At 43.5% G+C, this 20068-nt stretch overlaps 1 protein-coding gene across 6 annotated transcripts in view; it reads left to right on the forward strand.

Moving 5' to 3' along the window:
- The first annotated feature begins 1172 nt into the window (after window positions 1–1172).
- Window positions 1173–20068, forward strand: part of PHKA2 (phosphorylase kinase regulatory subunit alpha 2) — an 81929-nt gene continuing 63033 nt past the window's right edge. For all 6 annotated transcript variants that reach the window (XM_060137189.1, XM_060137191.1, XM_060137192.1 and 3 more), the window contains exon 1: window positions 1173–1834. In XM_060137189.1, the coding sequence (XP_059993172.1) occupies window positions 1757–1834 (78 nt within the window). In that variant the 5' untranslated portion in view covers window positions 1173–1756. The remainder of the gene's footprint in view (window positions 1835–20068) is intronic.

Genomic DNA, 20068 nt, shown 5'->3' on the forward strand with positions numbered 1-20068 from the left:
AAAACAATATGAGCAGTACATTGTTGTCAAATGATGATGGAACCAGCTGTGATTCATGAAGTACTTTCCTATGAGCCAAGCATGGTGCTGAGTGTTTTATATTCGCCCTCTTGTTCAAAGCTACCCTAGGAGGTAGGTGCTATTATTATCCCCATTTTACAGATGAGAACATTGAATATCAAACAGCTAAAACATCCCAAAGCTCGCACCACTTGTAAATGGCAGAACTGGAATTTGAACTCAATTTGAACTGACTCCAAGACCTAAGTTCTTACTAAAGAAATTGTTATGGGAATTCAGAGAATGGGGAGGGCTAATAGAGAAGAGCCGAGCAGGCCCTTAAAGCAAAGACAAGCTTCAGATAGGCAAGGAGGAGGAGGCCTACTGGGTCAAGCATACAGTAAATGCATGGAGACTAGCAAAGGGTTTGAGTTAAGGATATTAGCTGAGCTGTCCTCTGGAATTAATATGGGACCAGATTTTGGTGGAAAATGAATAGTGGGCAGAAGATTGTAAACACTGTGGGTAATGATAGGCCACGAGAAACTGTAATGTCGAGTTTCAAGTTGCAGGTCTGGAGATGGACTGCAGGCCAGGCTCGGTGAGCTTCTGCCAGGTGACTAGTGGCGAGGCCGCAGGCGCGGGGGGCAGCTGGGGGACCCTGCTCTGCCCCAGTCGCCCCCTCTCCTCTTCCCCCCTGGGCCCCACTACTCTACTTCCGCTCGTGGGCGCAGACGCGCCAGGGGCAGAGCTACTATTATGGTCCGCGGAGGGGCGCCCAGGCAGCCGCAGTGGGCGGACCTATTTCTCCCACCTCTGGCGAGGTTGGCAGCCCATTCCGGGGCCCTCTCCACGGCCGCTTAGGAAGGCAGCCTTATCCCCCGCCCGGAGTCAGTCCTTTATCTCCGCAGCTGCGAGCTTTCTGCTCCGCGACGGCGGATCTAGGGGCGGTGCTAGAGGGCGGGGCCAGGGATGGGGTTGTAAGCTCATCTCAGGGCTGGGCGGGGCCGCCAGCGACAGAGCGTGTTAGGCGTGTTCTGGGCCTCAGGCCCGGCTCCACGGATTCGGCTCCGCGCCGGGGGCGGGCCCGGGGGCGGGCCCGGGGCGTCCAGATGCCCGCGACGGAAGGACGTATTTCAACAGACCCCGCTGAGGTCGACGGCCGGCAGGGAGATAAGGGGCTGAGAGAGGCAAACGTTCCCGCCCGGAGCCAAGTTCCCCGCTGCTCTCGGGGGCCACCTCGTTTTCCTTCCCCCACTGGCCGCGACTCGGAGGGTTCCGTTCCGCGGCGGGGGCGCGGCCGGGGACTGGGCTGTGAGTCTGCTCCGGCAGGCGGGTCGTGTAGAGTTCGCGGCCGGCCCCAAGGCCGTCTCACGACAGCCCGAAGACAAAAAAGGCTCGGCGGGGGCATCGTCGCCCCACGCCCGGAACCCAGTTCCCCACTTCTCCCGCGGGGCCGCGAGAGACTCGCGAGCGTCGGAAGCGCTACGGACCTGGTCAAGGCGGGGCAGCCGTAGCGCCAGCCCCTTTCTCCTCCTCCGCGCCTTTCAGCAGTAAGAAACTCTAGTTGGCTTGCTTTCCAATCATAGTTTGGTTCTATCGTTTAAAAAAGTCCCTACCTCGTAACGCCGGGCTCCATCTCGAGAACTGACCGAGGCTGTGAGTGCTTGGGAACCGGGCCCGCTCGGCGGCCGCAGCCCGGGCGTCCCACCGCCTTGTAGCAGGTCGGACGCCGAGGCCCCGGAGCAACGCGGAGATGAGGAGCAGGAGCAATTCCGGGGTCCGCTTAGACGGATACGCGCGGCTGGTGCAGCAGACAATCCTGTGTTACCAGGTAAGGAGGAACCACCCCGAACTGCCATCTCGAGGCACTTATTCTCCTACCCAGCCCCCTCTCGTGTGCTGAGACTTTGCAGTTAAGAGGAAATTTCCTCTTTAAATCCGGTCCTTGCTGGCCGATGGTTACTCCCCACCCCGTCCACTTTACGAGCCAGGGGACCTAAGGGCTGTGCGGCTACACTGCACAGGATTCTTTGACCGCTGTTTGGGATCGAAGATAGAAGGAGCCCCCTGGGTGCCCTGGGTACAAAACGCGTCTTTCTGCATTGACTCTGCTGCTTTTGGATGGAAGGAGGTGTGTGTATGTTGGACAGAGCACACTGAATGAGGATGGTGAGCTCTGGACTGCGAGGACAGTAGACGGGAGTGAAGAAACTCCTGAGGTGTGCATCCCACTCCGGGGTGTGTGGCGACTGCTGCTATTCTGCCCTTGAATTATCTTGTTGGAGACCCACCTGCGAGGGTCTTAGGGCTTACTCTGGTTGCCATTTTACAGATGAGAAAACTGCAGGCCAGAAAGGTTACTGCAGGTAGCAGGGTTAGACCCAGTGCAGGTCTTCTCCCAAGTTGGAGGGGATCTTCGAAGCTGCCCATGTAGTCTGAGGTATGGAATGTCTCCTGTTTTGTATTACCCGGCTAAAGTTATATCTGGGCCCATCATGTAAGACCACTGGACTATTTTTATTCCTAGTGAAGACAACAGCTATGTTGCTTGCCCTCCATCAACGGCAATTATTTATAGGAGCTCCACGTCAGAGAAGGAAGTGGCCTTCCAGGGTAGAGGCCTGGCCTTCAAGTTGGGAGCCGTGGTCACTCCCAAGCCACTGACCCTTTTCCCTATAGCCAATTTCACAGCCTTGTTTCTTCATTCAGCAGATATTTATTGTGTCCCTATTATGTGCAAGGCACTCTGTCAGGTGCTGGGCCTACAAAGAAGAATAAATACTTGTAGTGCAGTCAGATTTATGCGTAGGGAATAGGTCCAGAGTCCCTTGTCTGAAACTCCTGGGGTCAGATGTGGTTTGCAAGTCAGCAGTGTTTGGATTTTAGGAAGGTAATATACATATATATTCTCTAGTAACTGCAGTGAAGTCTAGGCAGCACCCTTAATCAAACACATTATTATTTTCCACGTTGGAATATGAAGATTCACACTGAGTAGGAGAAGTAAAGACTGAAAGTAGTCTCACATCAGGTCACCTTTTGCTACCAAACGAGCTTGCTGCAAAATTATGAAAACACTTTAAATTTTCAGAGCATATTGGCTTTTGAAATTGCACATGAAGGACTGTGGTTCTTATTTTGGGAGCTTAGCCCAGTTTGGGGAGCAGGGAGGAGTCCTGGAAGAGACGATGTTCAAGCTAAGAACTGAAGAAGAAGTAGGCAGGCAAGTGGGGGTGATTTTTTTTTTTTTTTTTTTGCCTTCCTCTTTGGAATATATTATAATTACTCCTACAAAGTGTTTTAAAAATCCAAGTTGAAAATCCTGGCCCTTCATTACTGTGATGGAAGGGGCTTTAAGGAGAACTGATCAAGCTTGGTTCTTGAGTCACACCTGGGTTTGAATCTCTAGCTCTTCCTTCAACTACAGGTGTAACCGTTTCCCAGCCTCTCTGAGACTATGCCCTTATCTGTAAAATGAGGATATAAACACCTGTGATTACTGCCCAGTATGTTGCCTGCCCCCCGCCCCAGTAGGCAGTTAGCAAATAGTTGAGTGCTGTTGATGGTGTTATGATTTTGATATAGGCCACACATATCCAGGCCACAAGTCCTCGCCTCACCACCCTGGCCCAGGATGCTCTTTTTCCTGAAGGCCTTGATACAGCTACTAATTGCTTTCTGGTCTTTGAACATAATTATGTCTCCTCATGGATTCCGTGAGATCCTTAAGCACAGAGACCTCATCAGTTTCATTCCTTTTGCATCAAGCAGTGGTCCAGGCACATGAAAAGTACCCTTAAGTCCTTGTTGATAAAATATGTTCTGCAGACTCTGAGCCATCCTAATGACCCAGCTATTGATCCAAGCTTACCTTCCCTCAGGAGCAAAAGAACTGTCTTCCCATTAAAGCAAATCTGCAGCATTGGACTTTCCTCTCCAACATTTTAATGATTAAAAAAAAGTTGTCTCAGCCTTTAGTTGTATTTATTTTGGGGGTAGTTCGTGAGAAGCCCTCATGTTTGCCCTGTTTTTCCCTTCCTGACTGCATAGTCAAGCTTTTCTGGTTAACCAGAGCACTCCAAGTACGGTTCTGTTGGAAAATCCCGTGAGTCTGCACATGCAGAATCACTCCTTCCCACTTTCCCCCACCTCGCACCCATCCCGCCGCAACAGCTAGTTTTCACAGTTGTAGAGCCCTAACCCATTTAGGGCCTGGTCATCTTTTCTGAGTGATCTTAGGCAGGTCACCTATCCACTGTGTAAGAATGAATGAGCAATTTTATGTTATGCATATTTTACCACAATAAAAAATGAATGAGCTGGACTCTGAATGAGTGGTTTCTAAAGTTTATACTATATTTCCCATCCCCTGTAGATAGGTGCAGATGTTTATGAGGCAGTTTTCATTGTCAACTGGTACAAGGCTGACCTCTTTCTGATTTGTTCGGTTTTTTTAAAGTATAGTTGATTTACCGTATTAGTTTCAGGTGTATAACTTGGTGATTCAATAGTTTTATAGGTTATATTCCATTGAAAGTTATTATAAAATAAGGGCTATATTTCCCCGTGCTGTACAAAATATCCTTGTAGCTTCTTGATTTTATACATAGTAGTTTGTACCTCTTAGTCCCCTACCCCTATCTTGTCCCTCCCCCCTTCCCTCTCCCCACTGGTAATCACTAATTTGTTCTCCATATCTGTGAGTCTGTTTCTGTTTTGTTATATTTGTTTGTTTGCTTTATTTTTTAGATTCCACATATAAGTGATAAAACACAGTATTTGTCTTTCTCTGTCTGACTTATTTCACTAAGCCTAATACCCTCTAGGTCCATCCATGTTGTTGCAAATTTCATTCTTTTTTATGGTCGAGTAGTATTCCATTGTATATATACACCACATCTTCTTTATCCATTCATCTGTTGATGGACATTTAGGTTGCTTCCATATCTTGGCTATTGTAAGTAATGCTGCTATGAACATTGGGGTGCATGTATCTTTTCAAATTAGTGTTTTTGTTTTCTTTGGATATATACCCAGGAGTGGAATTGCTGGATCATATGGTAGTTCTGATTTTAGGTTTTTGAGGTCCATACTCTTTTCTGTAGTGGCCGCACCAATTTACATTCCAACCAGCAGTGTGCTAGGGTTCCCTTTTCTCCACATCCTCACCAACATGTTATTTGTGGTCTTTTTGGTGATGGCCGTTCTGACAGGTGTGAGGTGGTATCTCATTGTGGTTTTGATTTGCATTTCTCTGATGATTAGTGATGTTGAGCTTTTTAAGTTGACATCAACTTACATTGATTTCACTTGTTAGAAATCAGTGTTAAATATACCAAACTCGTAATTATTCTTTTGTTAGAGGCAATACTTTGTTCAGATCAGCTAGCATATCAACTAATTCCTTTTCCTGTGTCTGTGAAAGAGAATTTTTTCCATTAGTCATTTGCCAAATGTACTTACTGCTAAATAATAAAGATTGACAAAACCAAAAGCCAGTTTTTTAAAAAGAGTAATAAAAAGGCAATCACAATAGATGTAAAATTTTAAATTAACCAGATAATGGAAATTAATTTTTAAAAAATTTTAAAGATATATGTCATTTATAAGAGACAAACCTAAAACAGAGGATACTGAAAGTTTGAAAGTAATTAGTGAGACAAGATATACTAGGCAAATGCTAACCAAAAATAAGTTGGAGTAATTATATTGATACTAACATCAGACAGATAAGCTTTTGAAATTTAAAAGAATTCTATTAGGGATTAAGAAATGTTATTACTAGATGATAAAAGGATAATTCACCAAAAAAAATAGAGCAGTTTTAAACCCACAGAATACTAACAACATAGCTTCAAAATTTATAAAGAAAAACTTGACTTAATTGTTAACAAATCCATAACCATAGTGGGAGTTTTTAAATACCCTTCTCTCAGATACTAATAAAGCAGAGAAATAATTAGGACATAGAAAATTTGAACACTTTCATAAGAAACAAACTTGATCAAGTATACATATGTAGAATTCTGTGCCCAACCAGTAGAAAATACTTATTTGTTTCAACCTTGCAAAGTATATTTTTCAAAAATTGATGACAAATTAGGGTATAAAGGAAACCTCAAAAAATACTGAAGAGTCAACTTTATGCATACCACATTTTTTGACCCAAATGCAAGAAAATTAGCAGAAAACAATGACTGCTAACGCCCCCCCCCCCCGCCAAATATGTTTGGAATCCTACTAAGCCCACTTCTAAATATATTTAAACAGATAATGGATATGTACGTCATGAGTATATACACACATATATATATATATGTACACATACGATGTCATGGATCTAAGAAGAAATTATAATGGAAATTATAAAATATTTAGAACTGAATAAAAACAAAGGCATTCCAAATACCAATTTATGGAATATAGCTAAAGTGGGATGTGAAGAGAAGTTTATATCCTGAAATGTATAAGAAAAGAAGAAAGATTTACAAATTAATGAACTCAAGTTGAGAAAAGGACAACAGAGTATACCCAAGGAAATAGATGAAAGGAAATAATAAAGACAAGACCAACAATTAATGTAATATAAAACAAATAATAAAGATTGACAAAATCAGAAGCTAGTTTTTTAAAAAGGCAAACTTCTGTCAGGGTTGATGGGGGGATGGGAAAAGGGACAAATAGACAATAGGAGAAAATGGAAAAATACTGTGAACAATTTTGGGCAGTAAATTTGAAAACATAAATGACAGTTTTCTAGATAAATGTTACCAGTGTTAAAGCAAGAAAATATTACATCCTAATTAGACTATAACCATTAAAGAAAATTGAATGAGTGAAGAAATTCCTAGTCCAAGATGAGTTTATAGACTAGGACCAAGGAACATTTAGAGGTTTATTTATTCATTCATCTTTGAAGGCTAAGGAATTTGGCTTTTATTCTGAGTGGGAAGGGAAGCCGTGAGAGGGCTTTGAGCAGATGAGTGGCATCATCTGAATGATGTTTGAAAAGAATCACTCCACCGGCTGCATGGAATATAAGGTGTCAAGATGCACAACAGGGCGACCAGTTAGGAAGCTTCTGCAATTGGAGCATGATGGCTCAGACAAGGGTAGTTGTAGTGGAGACAGATAGGAATGGTTGAGTTTGGGGAAAATTTCATAGGTAGAGACAAGTTTTACTGGTGGACTGAGTGTACGATGTATGGAAAAAAGTCAAGAATGACTCCAAGATTTTTGGCTTGAGTAACTGGTAGGATGGAATTGCCTTTTACTGAGATGGGGAAGATTGTGGAGGAGCAAGTTTCTGGGGGAAGATAAGGAGTTTTATTAATTTCGAGGTGACCATTAGACATCCAAGTGGAAATGGTAAATAGGCAGTTGAATATATGAGTCTAGAAGTCAGGGGAGAGGTTAGGGCTGGAGATGAAAATCTTGGAGCTGTTGGTACACATATATGTAATGAAAGATAATGAGACTGGATGAGATCACAGGAGTGAGTTAAACAGAGAAGAGATGACATTTAAAGAGGAGCTTTCCAAAAATGGAGAGCTCCGGAAGATGAGGAGGGAACACCAAGGGAGACTGAGAAGCAGCAGATGAGGAAGGGGGAAAACCGGCCAAGGGTGGTTGTCATCCTAGAAGCCAAGTGAGGAAAGTGATTCAAGGAGGAGTATCAGATGGGGGAAAGACTAATAATGGGTCAAAGACAAGTAGCAACAAGACTGAGAAGTGACCATTAGATTTAGCGGTGTGGAAGTTGTTGGTGATCTTGTCATGCAGTTTATGTGAGTATTAGAGGCAGAAATTGGTTGAGGGGAGCTCGAGAAGGGAAGAACAAGAGCTAAAGATTGCGTTGAAACGATTCTTTTGAAGTCTGCTGTAAAGGAGAGCAGTGGTTGGGTGGAGATGTGAGCTTGAGAGGGGTTTATTTGAGAAATTATATATCTGGTAGAAATGATCCAGTAGATAGGGAAAAACTGATAATGCAAGAGTGAGAGTGGGAATTACTGGAGCAGAGATAGTTTATCCATCAAAACAAGAGGGAAGGCAGGGTACGCGGGCTCAGTGTTCTCTTTTGATTGCTTCTGCTTTCTCAGTGAAACACAAGGCACCGTCATTAGCCGAGAGTGAAGTTGGAGAGGAGTTATCAGAGGTTTGAGGAGAGGGGAGAAGGTTTGAAATTGTCCTTTAGGAGAAGAAGGGAATGGATGGTCCAGGGATTTCTAGCATGATTGTTGGACAGCATTAAGGGTCATTAATTTCAAACAAGTTCAACCAGTATGGCTGTGTTTTTTTTCCAGCTGCGCAGGTGCACCCCCGGCGGTAGGCAAAGAGTCAGATTTAACCAGAGCTCGGGTTTTTGCGTGGTGACTACAATGGAGTGAGAGAGGGGCAAGAGATTAACAGATAACCCCTATCTTAAATAAACTGTTTCAGATAAAAGATAAAGAGGGATAACTACCAACTCCTTTTATGTGGCCAATATCCCAAGATACCATAGTCAAACGACGTAATGAGAAATATTATTTATGGAGGAAATTCACTTATAAATATTGATGCAAAAATATAAAGTAAATTATTAATAAAATGAAGCCAGCAATGTATTAAAAATACAGCATAATCAAGTAAAGTTTATCTCAGTAACACCAGGAAATTTTCTTTAAGAAAATCTATTAATATAACTTACCATATTAATAAAGGAAAAAAAGCCTTCAACTTTATCTGTAACATTTTATTTCTTTTTTAAAAAAGGAAGGAATTTGTACCGTTCCTTCATGGTGGAATGCTTTCATTTGTTGGATCTGAGTGATGGGTATTGGTTATATTGTTCTCTCTGCTTTCCTGTATGTTCGAGATTTTATTAAGTTGTAAAAATTAAGGCCGTATTAATAAACATAGTCTAGGAGTAACCCAGGAGTCAGCTTGGATTTCTTCTTTTCCCTCATGCCCCACCAAAAAGTGAGAGAATGTCCTAATGAATTAGATCACCAAAATCTCTCTGTGCTCCACCCACTTCTGTCCCTGTCCACTGCCCCCACCCGAGTCCAGGCCACCATCATCTCATGCCTGGACTGCCCCTCTAGCCTCCTGATTAGTTCCTTGCTTCCACTCTTGGCCCCTCCTCCCCAGCAGTAATCAACCTTACATCAGGCACCAGACTACACTGCTCTCCTGCCTACAACTTGCCATGGCTTTCGTCACTCCTAGAATAAAATGCAGAGTTCTATCAAACTTTGCAGTCCAGCTGCAGCCTAGCTCACCAGCTTCTCACGCACCATCAGTGGTGTGCTGGTAAATGCTTAACAGCTGGCTCAGCTGACTTGAAAACGTGACTTCTTTGTCAAGAGCCATACCAGGAGGGAGAAAATGAGAGAAAACCACCCCCAATCTCTCATGCCCAACAGCAAACTCTTGATCTTTCCCAACAAATCTGGGTACCACCACCCATTTGGAGCCCCAAGTCAGCAACCCAGGAGTCTTTTTGGTCCCTTCTTTCTTCCTTTCCCACCTGTATCTATTCCATCACCAAGCTCTGCTGATTCTATCTCCTGAACGTCTCTCGAATCCATCTGCTGCTTCTGCTCTGCTCTACCGTCACCGCCCTCCTTGTCTAAGCTGCCAGCCTTGCCAGTCTCTACCCCGGTACTAGCTTCCCAGCCTGTTTTCTCTCTGCAGCTACTCTCAGTCCCCTCCCGGTATTTCTCCTGACTGCAGCCAAAGTGGTCTTTTCCAAAGCAGGTATGCCCTCCTGCTGCACCCTCACTCTGGGTAACATCTTAACCTCTCTTCCACCCTGGCTCCACTGGGGGAGCCCTCCCTCCCCTCCCTCCTTGATGCCCTCACAGCATGACACACATCCCCTTTGCTGCACGTAACCGAGTTGGAATTTTACATCTATTTGTGTGACTTAAAATGAATGAATTCCCACTAGGCTATAAAGTCCGCTGCACAGGACCAAGGATTTCTTTTTAATTACCATTTTGTCCTTAGCACTTAGTGTCTGGCAGTTGTAGAGATTTTAAAAACAGTTGTTGATTGAATGAATAAATGAATGAAATAAAATGCTTAAACCACATAGTCTATGTGCTGTAGTATGTGCAGTTAACAAATGACCACTGCTCTTGTTATTATTATTCATCAGACCTCTACCATACAACCATCATTTGGGGGTTCTTAGAACCTAATTGTATGTCCATAAAAAGAGACTGGGCCAGAGTTGCTGCAACCTATCCGTTGTCCTTAGTTCAGTTTAATCTAGCAGGAATTTATTTAATAGTCAAGATGGGAATGAGAACAGTTGTGGACCAGGGCATACACAAGCATTCCCAGCAGCCCTGAGTCCAAAAAGGGCAGAAATGACATTTTTCGTCCATAGTCAGAAAGGGACTGTCTGACAGATGGTTGTCTGGTCTGTGTGTCGAAGATTCGAGAAAGAGAGCACTTGATAGATAACCTAGTATCAACCCCAGCCCTGCCTTCTGCCATCTCCCACTTCAGTTCTTTTTAGGTGCAGCCCGGAGGGGGGCTTTTGCTGTGCTCTTTTCAGGACAGCCTTTAAATATTTTAGTGCCAGATAAAAACATTAGAGTAATTCAATGAAAAAAGTCCTTGAATCTTCCATTTACAAATAAAGGACCATAATAGACCCGTACGAGGGAAATCTCTCCCAAGTTTCGCAGGGATCCAAAAGGTCGTGTAGATCACCTAATCTCCTTTTACAGTTGAAGAATTCCAGCCAAGGGAGTTGAGGGGACCTTTTTCAAGGTCATCCGTTTGGTGAGCTGACAGCCCCGTGATAAGTGCTCCGTCTTGTTGGAAACAGGCCAAAGAGTAGAGATAAATACTTTAGACATACCAGATTGCTGTGAAATAAAGTTATTCACTAATAGAGTGAAGTAAATATCACATCTGCCTCATAATAGGTAGGGAGAACATAATGTTCATAAAATACATTTAGAGAAGTGTTCCTTAATCAAATGGGTTACAGACCCATTTGAGAATTTGATGATGGGTAAATATCTTATCTTCTCCTGGGAAAAATGCTCACATAAAAGTTCCAGGAGTCTAAGGACCTCCAGCTCCCTGCCCCCACAAAGCCCATCTATGGACTCCCGGAGAGCCCAGAGGCAGAGTGACAGGTGTGATGCCACCATGCTCTGAACCCGAACCTGATGGAATAAAAGTCATTGAAAATATCGAATGGTGACATTTGCAATTTTCCTGTTCAGGTGAAAGGTTACTAGTGTGGCACCCAGTAATCCCTTGATACCTCGGACTTCAGGCGTGGCCAGGAGGATTCTGACAGCCCTACTGAGTTTGAATGTGTTCTGTAAGTTTCCACAACACCAGGCTAAGGACGGATACCTCAAGCTAAGGAATTGGCAAGAGAGTCAAAGAATTAAAATCTCCTAAAAGAGTGGTAAAGTCATTTGCACATTTGATTGTAGCTGAGGGGCCCAGAATGGTTTCTGTGAAGTTTGAAAGTTTTAAGATGAGCACTGGGATCTGGAACGAAGCTAGAACAAAGTTAAATGAAGTGGATGCGTGCAGCGCTTGGCCTCCGACCCAGTTTGTTTCCCTGTAAGCCATCACTCAGTCGTATGAGATGATACAGATGCGTCGGCCCAGGGCAGCTTGCAGCCTGTGCTTTATTTGTGAACCCAGAGGGGGAAATCTAATCGGCAGCAATTTAGAAAAAGACATCATTTGCAAGTGAAAATTGCACACCTGTGATCTCCTTAGGTAAAGCATGAGGCTGCTGCATGTTAGAGCTTAAATTTTCAACAGTATTCTCTGAAAGCTTGAGGTTTACATATCAAATTATGCAAAACCTATCTTTTTTTTTTTTTTTTTTTTGCGGTGCGCGGGCCTCTCACTGTTGTGGCCTCTCCCGTTGCGGAGCACAGGCTCCGGACGCGCAGGCTCAGTGGCCATGGCTCACGGGCCCAGCCGCTCCGCGGCACGTGGGATCTTCCCGGACCGGGGCATGAACCCGTGTCCCCTGCATCGGCAGGCGGACTCTCAACCACTGCGCCACCAGGGAAGCCCAAAAGCTATCTTTTAAACTAATGGAAAAGGGGCTTCCCTGGTGGCGCAGTGGTTAAGAATCCGCCTGCCAGTGCACGGGACACGGGTTCGAGCCCCGGTCCGGGAAGATCCACATGCCACGGAGCAGCTAAGCCCGTGAGCCACAAATACTGAGCCTGCGCTCTAGAGCCCGCAAGCCACAACTACTGAGGCCCGTGCGCCACAACTACTGAGCCTGCGCTCTAGAGCCCGCGATCCGCAACTACTGAAGCCCGTGTGCCTACAGCCTGTGCTCTGCAACAAGAGAAGCCACCGCAGTGAGAAGCCCACACATCGCAACAAAGAGTAGCCCCCGCTCGCCGCAACTAGAGAAAGCCCGCGTGCAGCAATGAAGACCCAATGCAGCTAAAAATAAGTAAATAAAATAAATCTATTAAAAAGTAAATAATAAACAATGGAAAAAAGAAGGGTTACTCACACAACCAGTAGTCTCAATTACAGATGCAGTCATTTTAAAACCAATGCTGCTGTCATTCCCACTTTAAAAAACCTCTCCCAAGTCCAAGGCATTGCCCTTCCCCATCTCCTTTAACATTTCAAACAGTTGCTAGAACAAAATTCCCATACAACAAATGAATTTAACCAGTTTTCGGAGTTTTTGTAATAGAAATTCTCACATTCTATTTTTTGCTTTACCAGCACAGGGGCGGTAGGGAACAGGGGGCTGGGGGAGTAATCATGTATTTTCAACATTTATCTTAGTTTCTTTTGGGCATTGCATTTGAATAATTGAACAGTATATTCCTCCCTTGGAACTGAGCAAGTTGGTGGGATGCACTAAGCGATTCTTAATCCAAAGGAAAGAGGTCTAAGGGTAGGAGTTAGCCGGAGGCCTCTGACCTCTGTCCCTTGGAGCATAGGAAAAGGAGCTTCAGGAAGGCTTCATGGAGGAGGGAGCATGTGAAGGAGAGGCGTTTGCTGGAGAGCATTACAGGCGGGGAGAAGAGTGTGTGCACAGGCCCAGAAGTGCGAGAGCAGAGCATGTGCAGGAAATACTAATTGGGGTTTTCTGGGGAGCTAAGGAGGGAGCGACGGGTGATGAGGCGGGATGTGAGAGGAAGAGCCAGCACATGATGAGCCTTGTATGGCTACCCAAGGGACTTCGGTTCTATCTTGTAGGGTCGGAGAATTCTGAGCAGGGCAGTGAAGGCTTGAGATTCTAGGTCTTTCAGTGACCTCCCTTTGTGGAGGATGGATTGGAAGGAAAGCAGTACTAGAGGTAGAGAGATCAGTAAGGAGCTATTCCGATTTTCTTTTGGGACGGAGGGAGGGGAAGAAGGAATCTATCCTCTCTGTGCCGTTTTCGGTGGGTAGATGACAGCATCCATCTGTGTGCCCTCCAGGTAGAAATTGAACTGCAAAATGTTAAATTAAGTAGTTTGGTGCTACCATCTAGCTTATGTATTTTACCTTAATATTGCCTCAATCTTAGATTTCTTTAATAGCATCAAACGTTTTTACGGTATCTAGTTCACTGTGGCCAGTTAATAGGCATTTGTAGTTGTATCTGTCAGGATTCTTTCAGATGTAACTGACACAAACCCACCTCAAATGGCCTTTAAGCACAAAAGAGAATTTATTGCTCAAATAACTGAAAATCCCAAGCGACTGGGCTAGGTTCAGGCATGGCTGGATTTAGGAGCTCAAATGACCAAGTATATCTCTTTGTATTACTTGGCCCTGTTTGACTCAGAGTGGGCTTTATTCTCTGGCAGGCTCATCTCAGGTGGTGGCAGAAGTGGTCCCTTGGCAGCTCCAGGTTATAGTCTTTCAGATTGGTGCCCTCTGTAGAAAGCAAGCTTTTCCTATAGTGCCCCTAGAGAAAGTCCTGACTGTGAATGGCTCTCAGTTGGTCCAGCTTGGGTCGTGTGCACATCCCTGAACTGTGCCTAGATTGGCCAGGCTGGGTCACACGTCCTTCCCTGCAGCTGGGGTTGTGGCCAGGGGTCAGGCAGTTATGGGATCAACCCTGCCTCCCCTCCCCAGAACCACTACTGAATCAGAGCAGGGGAAATTATAGACCATTACCAGAAAAGGGGGGAACAGTTACTGGATAGGCAGAGGCAACAGTGGTTTCCATTAGAATGGGGATGAAGTAAAGGGCCCGAGGGGTCCTGACCCATGGTCTCCAGTCTGCTTCGAACCCTCCTTTTTATACAAAAGGAAACCAAGGGCCAGAGAAGTTAAGTAATTCGCTCAAGATCACATAGCTAATAAGTGGCAGAGCAAATTTGAACCCAGGTGTATCTTACACAGTGTGGGGGCTGTGGCCTTAAACACTGCATTATGTTCCGTGCCTCCCTTGAGGAACGGCCTTCAGGGACCTTCTGCACAAATAATACCAGAGACTGAGCTCACATTACCTACAACCCTGTCCATTCTATTTGGAAAATTCTAAATATTAGGAAGCTCTTACGTTGAGTTGAAATCTGACTTGAGTTGAATAGCCAAAAAAATCAAATCCCTCTTTCAGAGGACAACCTTTCAGCAATTTGAAGATGCTAACTTGCTCTCCCTTAAACCTTCTCTAAACACCCTATTCTCCCTTCATGAGCTGTGGCTCTCAGCCTCTGCATAGCCCTGACCAACCTCTGGGTATGTTCCAGGTAGGGAACATCCCTTTTCAAACATGGTGTTTGGCAGTGACAGTATGCCAGGTGTGCTCTGCCAGGCTGGCAGTTCAGTGAGACACTCATTTCCCTTGTTCTGAAAACTCTACTTCCATTAACATAGCCCTGATTTTTTGGTATCCACTCACATGCTGTTCGTAGGTCGTTCGTTGTTAAAACTTGCAGGCAGTGTTGTATAGTTGAAATTTCTTGTACCTAAATACTGGGGCAAGATGTGGCTGGGTCAAAGGGTAGCTGCTGGGATGGGGGAGTGGGGGGGTGATTTGGAAAAAAGAGAAGAGGTTCTGTTTAAAGAGTTGTTGGGGCCCTGGGAGTGGGAGTGTATGTGTAAAGGGAGCCGAGTCATCTCAAATGTGTGGGAGTGATTGCTACTAAAATTAGTTAAGCAGACATTTATTGAACACGTAAGCCCAATAAATAAATTCTTGTTGAATTGTATCTAGTTTTGTTTCCACCTGTTTTCTAAGTCCTTAAGTGTTCTGCTGTTCTGGGTCAGCATCCACTTTGCAGCCCTTACCTGCCCCTCCTCTCACATGCACACGCCTTCTTAGGAGCAGTGGATGCCACCTTTTCAACATCGCTGCTCTCTTCTGTTGTTAATCCTCCCCATCCCCTGATTGCTCTCAGTATCATCTTGGTATTGCCACCAACCAAGAAGATTGTATAAGTGTTGTTTCTTGAGCGTATATGACGAAGACTTGAGCTTTTATTATCTTTATTTTTCAGGTTGATAATTTTAACATTGAATATATGTTTTTAAACTACATACCCACCACCCTAGGGAGCCATGTACACTGTCTTCTTCGGTCATCTTGTACCACTGTACCGTTACCCTCAGTGAAATTCACTGCCCTAACTTCTGCCTCCTTAAACTTCACCTCTGTCCTTTGAGTTTACTATTCTCCGTTTCACCCATCTCATCTCTGAATCTAGGGATAAGCCATTTCCTATGCTTGAAGCAGCTCCCCTGTTTTACCCACTTTTCTACTTATAAAGCAAAAATGAGGATTTACCACCTGTTTGAATCATTCCCAAGATTCATGCTTCTTCAGAGTTTCCTAAAGAAAGACTACAGTTCTATGAATTTTAAAACATGTATAGAGTCACGTAACCACCACCATAATCAAAATACAAAGCAGTTCCTTCGACTAAAAAATCTCCCTCCTGCTACCTCTTTATAGTCACACATCCCACCCAACCCTAATCTCTAGAAACCGCTGATTTGTTCTGTGTCACTATAGTTTTGTCTTTTCAAGATTGTCATGTAAGTGGAATCATATGGTATGTAACCTTTGAGAGTGGCTTCTTTCACTTAGTATAATGCCCCCGAGATTCATCCAAGCTGTCGTGTGTATCAGTAGTTTGTTCTTTTTCATTGCCGAGTAGTATTCATTATATGGACATATCACAGTGTGTTTATCCATTCACCCGTTGAAGGAAATTTGAGTTATTTACAGTTTCTGGCAGTTATGGATCGAGCTGCTTTAAACATGCATGTGGAGGTTTGCATTTCTCTAGGGTAAATACTTAGGAGCAGGTTTGCTGGGTCATAGGGTAAGTGTCTGTTTAACTTCATTAGAAATCGCCAAACTCTTTTCTAGAATGGCAGCACTATTTTGCATTCCCACCAACAGTGTATGAGGATTCAAGTGGCTCTGTGCCCCTGTTAACGCTTAGTATTGGCATTAGTTTTTCTATACTTTAAATTTTCATTTATTTACTTATTTATTGAAGTATACTTGATTTACAATGTTGTGTTTCTGGTGTACAGCAAAGTGACTCAGTTATATATATACATATTCTTTTTCATATTCTTTTCCATTATGGTTTATTACAGGATATTGAATATAGTTCCCTGTGCTATACAATAGGACCTTGTTGTTTATCTATTATATATATAGTAGTTTGTATCTGCTCATTCCAAACTCCTAATTTATCCCTCCCCACCTCCTTTTCCCTCTGGTAACCATAAGTTTATTTTCTATGTCTGTGAGTCTGTTTCTCTTTTGTAAATAAGTTCATTTGTATCATATTTTAGATTCCACATGCAAGTGATATATGGTATTTGTCTTTCTCTTCTGACTTACTTAGTATGATAATCTCTAAGTCCATCCATGTTGCTGCATATGGCATTATTTCATTCTTTTTTATGGGAGAGTAGTATTCCATTGTCTGTGTATACACACACACACACACACACACACACACACACAAACACACACACATATATATATATCACCCATCTTCTTTATCCATTCATCTGTTGATGGACATTTAGGTTGCTTCCATGTCTTGGCTATTGTAAGTAGTGCTGCTGTGAACATTGGGGTGAATGTATCTTTTCAAATTACAGTTTTCTCCAGATATCTGCCCAGGAGTGGGATTGCTGGATCACACGGTAGCTGTCTTTCTAGTTTTTTAAGGAACCTCCATACTGTTTTCCATAGTGGCTGTACCAGTTTACATTCCCACCAACAGTGTAGGACGGTTCCCTTTTCTCCATACCCTCTCTGGCATTTGTTATTTGTAGACTTTGATGATGGCCATTCTGACTGGTATGAGGTGATACCTCATTGTAGTTTTGATTTTTTTTTAAATTAATTTATTTTTGGCTGTGTTGGGTCTTCATTGCTGTGCTCAGGCGTTCTCTAGCTGCACTGAGTAGGAGCTACTCTTCGTGACAGTGTGTGAGCTTCTTGTTGCAGTGGGTTCTCTTGTTGCGAGCACAGGCTCTAGGAACGCAGGCTTCAGTAGTTGTGGCTCGTGGGCTGTAGAGCGCAGGCTCAGTTGTTGTGGCACACGGGCTTAGTTGCTCTGCGTCATGTGGGGTCTTCCCAGACCAGGGCTCAAACCTGTGTCCCCTGCATTGGCAGGCGGATTCTTAACCACTGTGCCACCAGGGAAGTCCCTAGTTTTGATTTTAATAATTAGCAATGTTGAGTATCTTTTCATGTGTCTGTTGGCTATCTGTATGTCTTCTTTGGAGAAATGCCTCTTTAGGTCTTCTGCCCATTTTTTGATTGGGTTGTTTGTTTTTTTGTTATTGAGTTGTATGAGCTGTTTGTATATTTTAGAAATTAAGCCCTTGTCAGTTGCATCATTTGCAAATATTTTCTCCCATTCCGTAGGTTGTCTTTTCATTTTGTTTATGGTTTCCTTTGCTGTGCAAAAGCTTGTAAGTTTGATTTGGTTCCATTTGTTATATTTGCTTTTATTTCTCTTGTCTTGGGAGACTGATCTAAGAAAACATTCTTACATTTATGTCAGAGAATGTTTTGCCTGTGTTCTCTTCTAGGATTTTTATGGTGTCATGTTTTATATTTAAGTCTTTAAGCCATTTTGAGTTTATTTTTGTGTATGGTGTGAGGGAGTGTTCTAACTTCATTGATTTATATGTGACTGTCCAGCTTGCCCAGCACCACTCGCTGACGAGATTGTCTTTTCTCCATTGTATATTCTTGCCTCCTTTGCCGAAGATTAATTGATCATAGGTGTGTGGATTTATTTCTGGGCTCTCTATTCTGTTTCATTGATCCATATGTCTGTTTTTGTGCCAGTACCATGTTGTTTTGATTACTGTAGCTTTGTAGTATAGTCTGAAATCAGGGTGGGTTATACCTCCAGCTTTGTTCTTTTTCCTCAGGCTTATTTTGGCAATTCTAGGTCTTTTATAGTTCCACATAAATTTTAGGATTATTTGTTCTAGTTCTGTGAAAAAGGTCATGGATAATTTGATAGTGATCGCATTTAATCTGTAGATTGCTTTGGGGAGTATGGCCATTTTAACAATATTCTTCCAATCCAGGAGCATGGGATACCTTTCCATTTCTTTGAATCATCTGTAATTTCCTTAATCAGTGTTTTATAGTTCTCAGCACATAAGTCTTTCACCTCCTCGGTCAGGTTTATTCCTAGATATTTTTTATTTTTATTATTATTTTGCGGTACGCGGGCCTCTCACTGCTGTGGCCTCTCCCGCTGCGGAGCACAGGCTCCGGATGCGCAGGCTCAGTGGCCATGGCCCACGGGCCCAGCCGCTCCACGGCATGTGGGATCCTCCTGGACCAGGGCACGAACCTGCGTCTTCTGCATCAGCAGGCGGACTCTAAACCACTGCGACACCAGGGAAGCCCCCTAGATATTTTTTTTATGTGATTTTAAAAGGGGTTGTTTTTTACTTTGCCTTTCTGATATTTCATTGTTTGTGTAAAGAAATGCAAAAGATTTCTGTTTGTTAATCTTGTATCCTGCTACCTTGCTGAATTCGTTTATTCTACTAGTTTTTGTGTGGAGTCTTAAGGGTTTTCTGTATATAGTATCATGTTATCTGCATATAATGACAGTTTTACCTCTTCCCTTCCAATTTGGATACCTTTTATTTCTTTTTCTTGTCTGACTGCTGTGGCTAGGACTTCCAATACTATGTTGAAGAGAAGTGAGAGTGGGCATCCTTCTCTTGTTCCAGATTTTAGTGGGAAGGCTTTCAGGTTTTCACCATTGAGTCTTATGTTGGCTGTGGGTTTGTCATTAAATAGCTTTTATTATGTTGAGATATGTTCCCTCTATACCCACTTCGGTAAGAGTTTTTAACATGAATAGATGTTGAATTTTATCAAATGCTTTTTTTGCATCTGTTGAAATGATCATGTGGTTTGGCAGTACTTTTTTATTTTAGCCATTTCAATCGGTAGGTAGTGCTATCTCACAGTGGTTTTAATTTGCATTTCCTTAATAGCTAATGATGTTGGCCTTTTTAAAAAATTTTTATTTATCTATTTTTGGCTGCGTTGGGTCTTCATTGCTGCACACGGGCTTTCTCTGTGGCGAGCAGGGGCTGCTCTTCATTGCAGTGCACGTGCTTCTTGTTGCAGTGGCTTCTCTTGTTGTGGAGCACGGGCTCTAGGCACGCGGGCTTCAGTAGTTGTGGTTCACAGGCCCTAGAGTGCGGGCTCAGTAGTTGTGGCGCACTGGCTTAGTTGCTCCATGGCATGTGGGATCTTCCTGGACTAGGGCTCGAACTCGTGTCCCCTGCATTGGCAGACAGATTCTTAACCAATGTGCCAACAGGGAAGCCCTTTTCAAGTTTTTTTTCAACCAATTTTTAAATAAGTTGTTTTCTTACTGTTGAGTTTTGAGAGTTCTTTCCATATGCTGGATACAATTCCCTTGTTGAACATGTGACTTGCAAATAGTTTCTCCCAGTCTATAGCTTGTCTTTTTATCTCTTAAGTGTCTTTCACAGAGAAAAAGGTTTTAATTTTGATAAAGTCCAGTTTATCGATTTTTCTTCTATGGATGGTGCTTTTGGTGTCATGGCTAATTTTGCCTAATTTTAAGTCATGAAG

The sequence above is a fragment of the Lagenorhynchus albirostris genome, chromosome X (assembly GCF_949774975.1).
Source record: "Lagenorhynchus albirostris chromosome X, mLagAlb1.1, whole genome shotgun sequence".
In the NCBI taxonomy this organism is placed as follows: Eukaryota; Metazoa; Chordata; class Mammalia; order Artiodactyla; family Delphinidae; genus Lagenorhynchus; species Lagenorhynchus albirostris.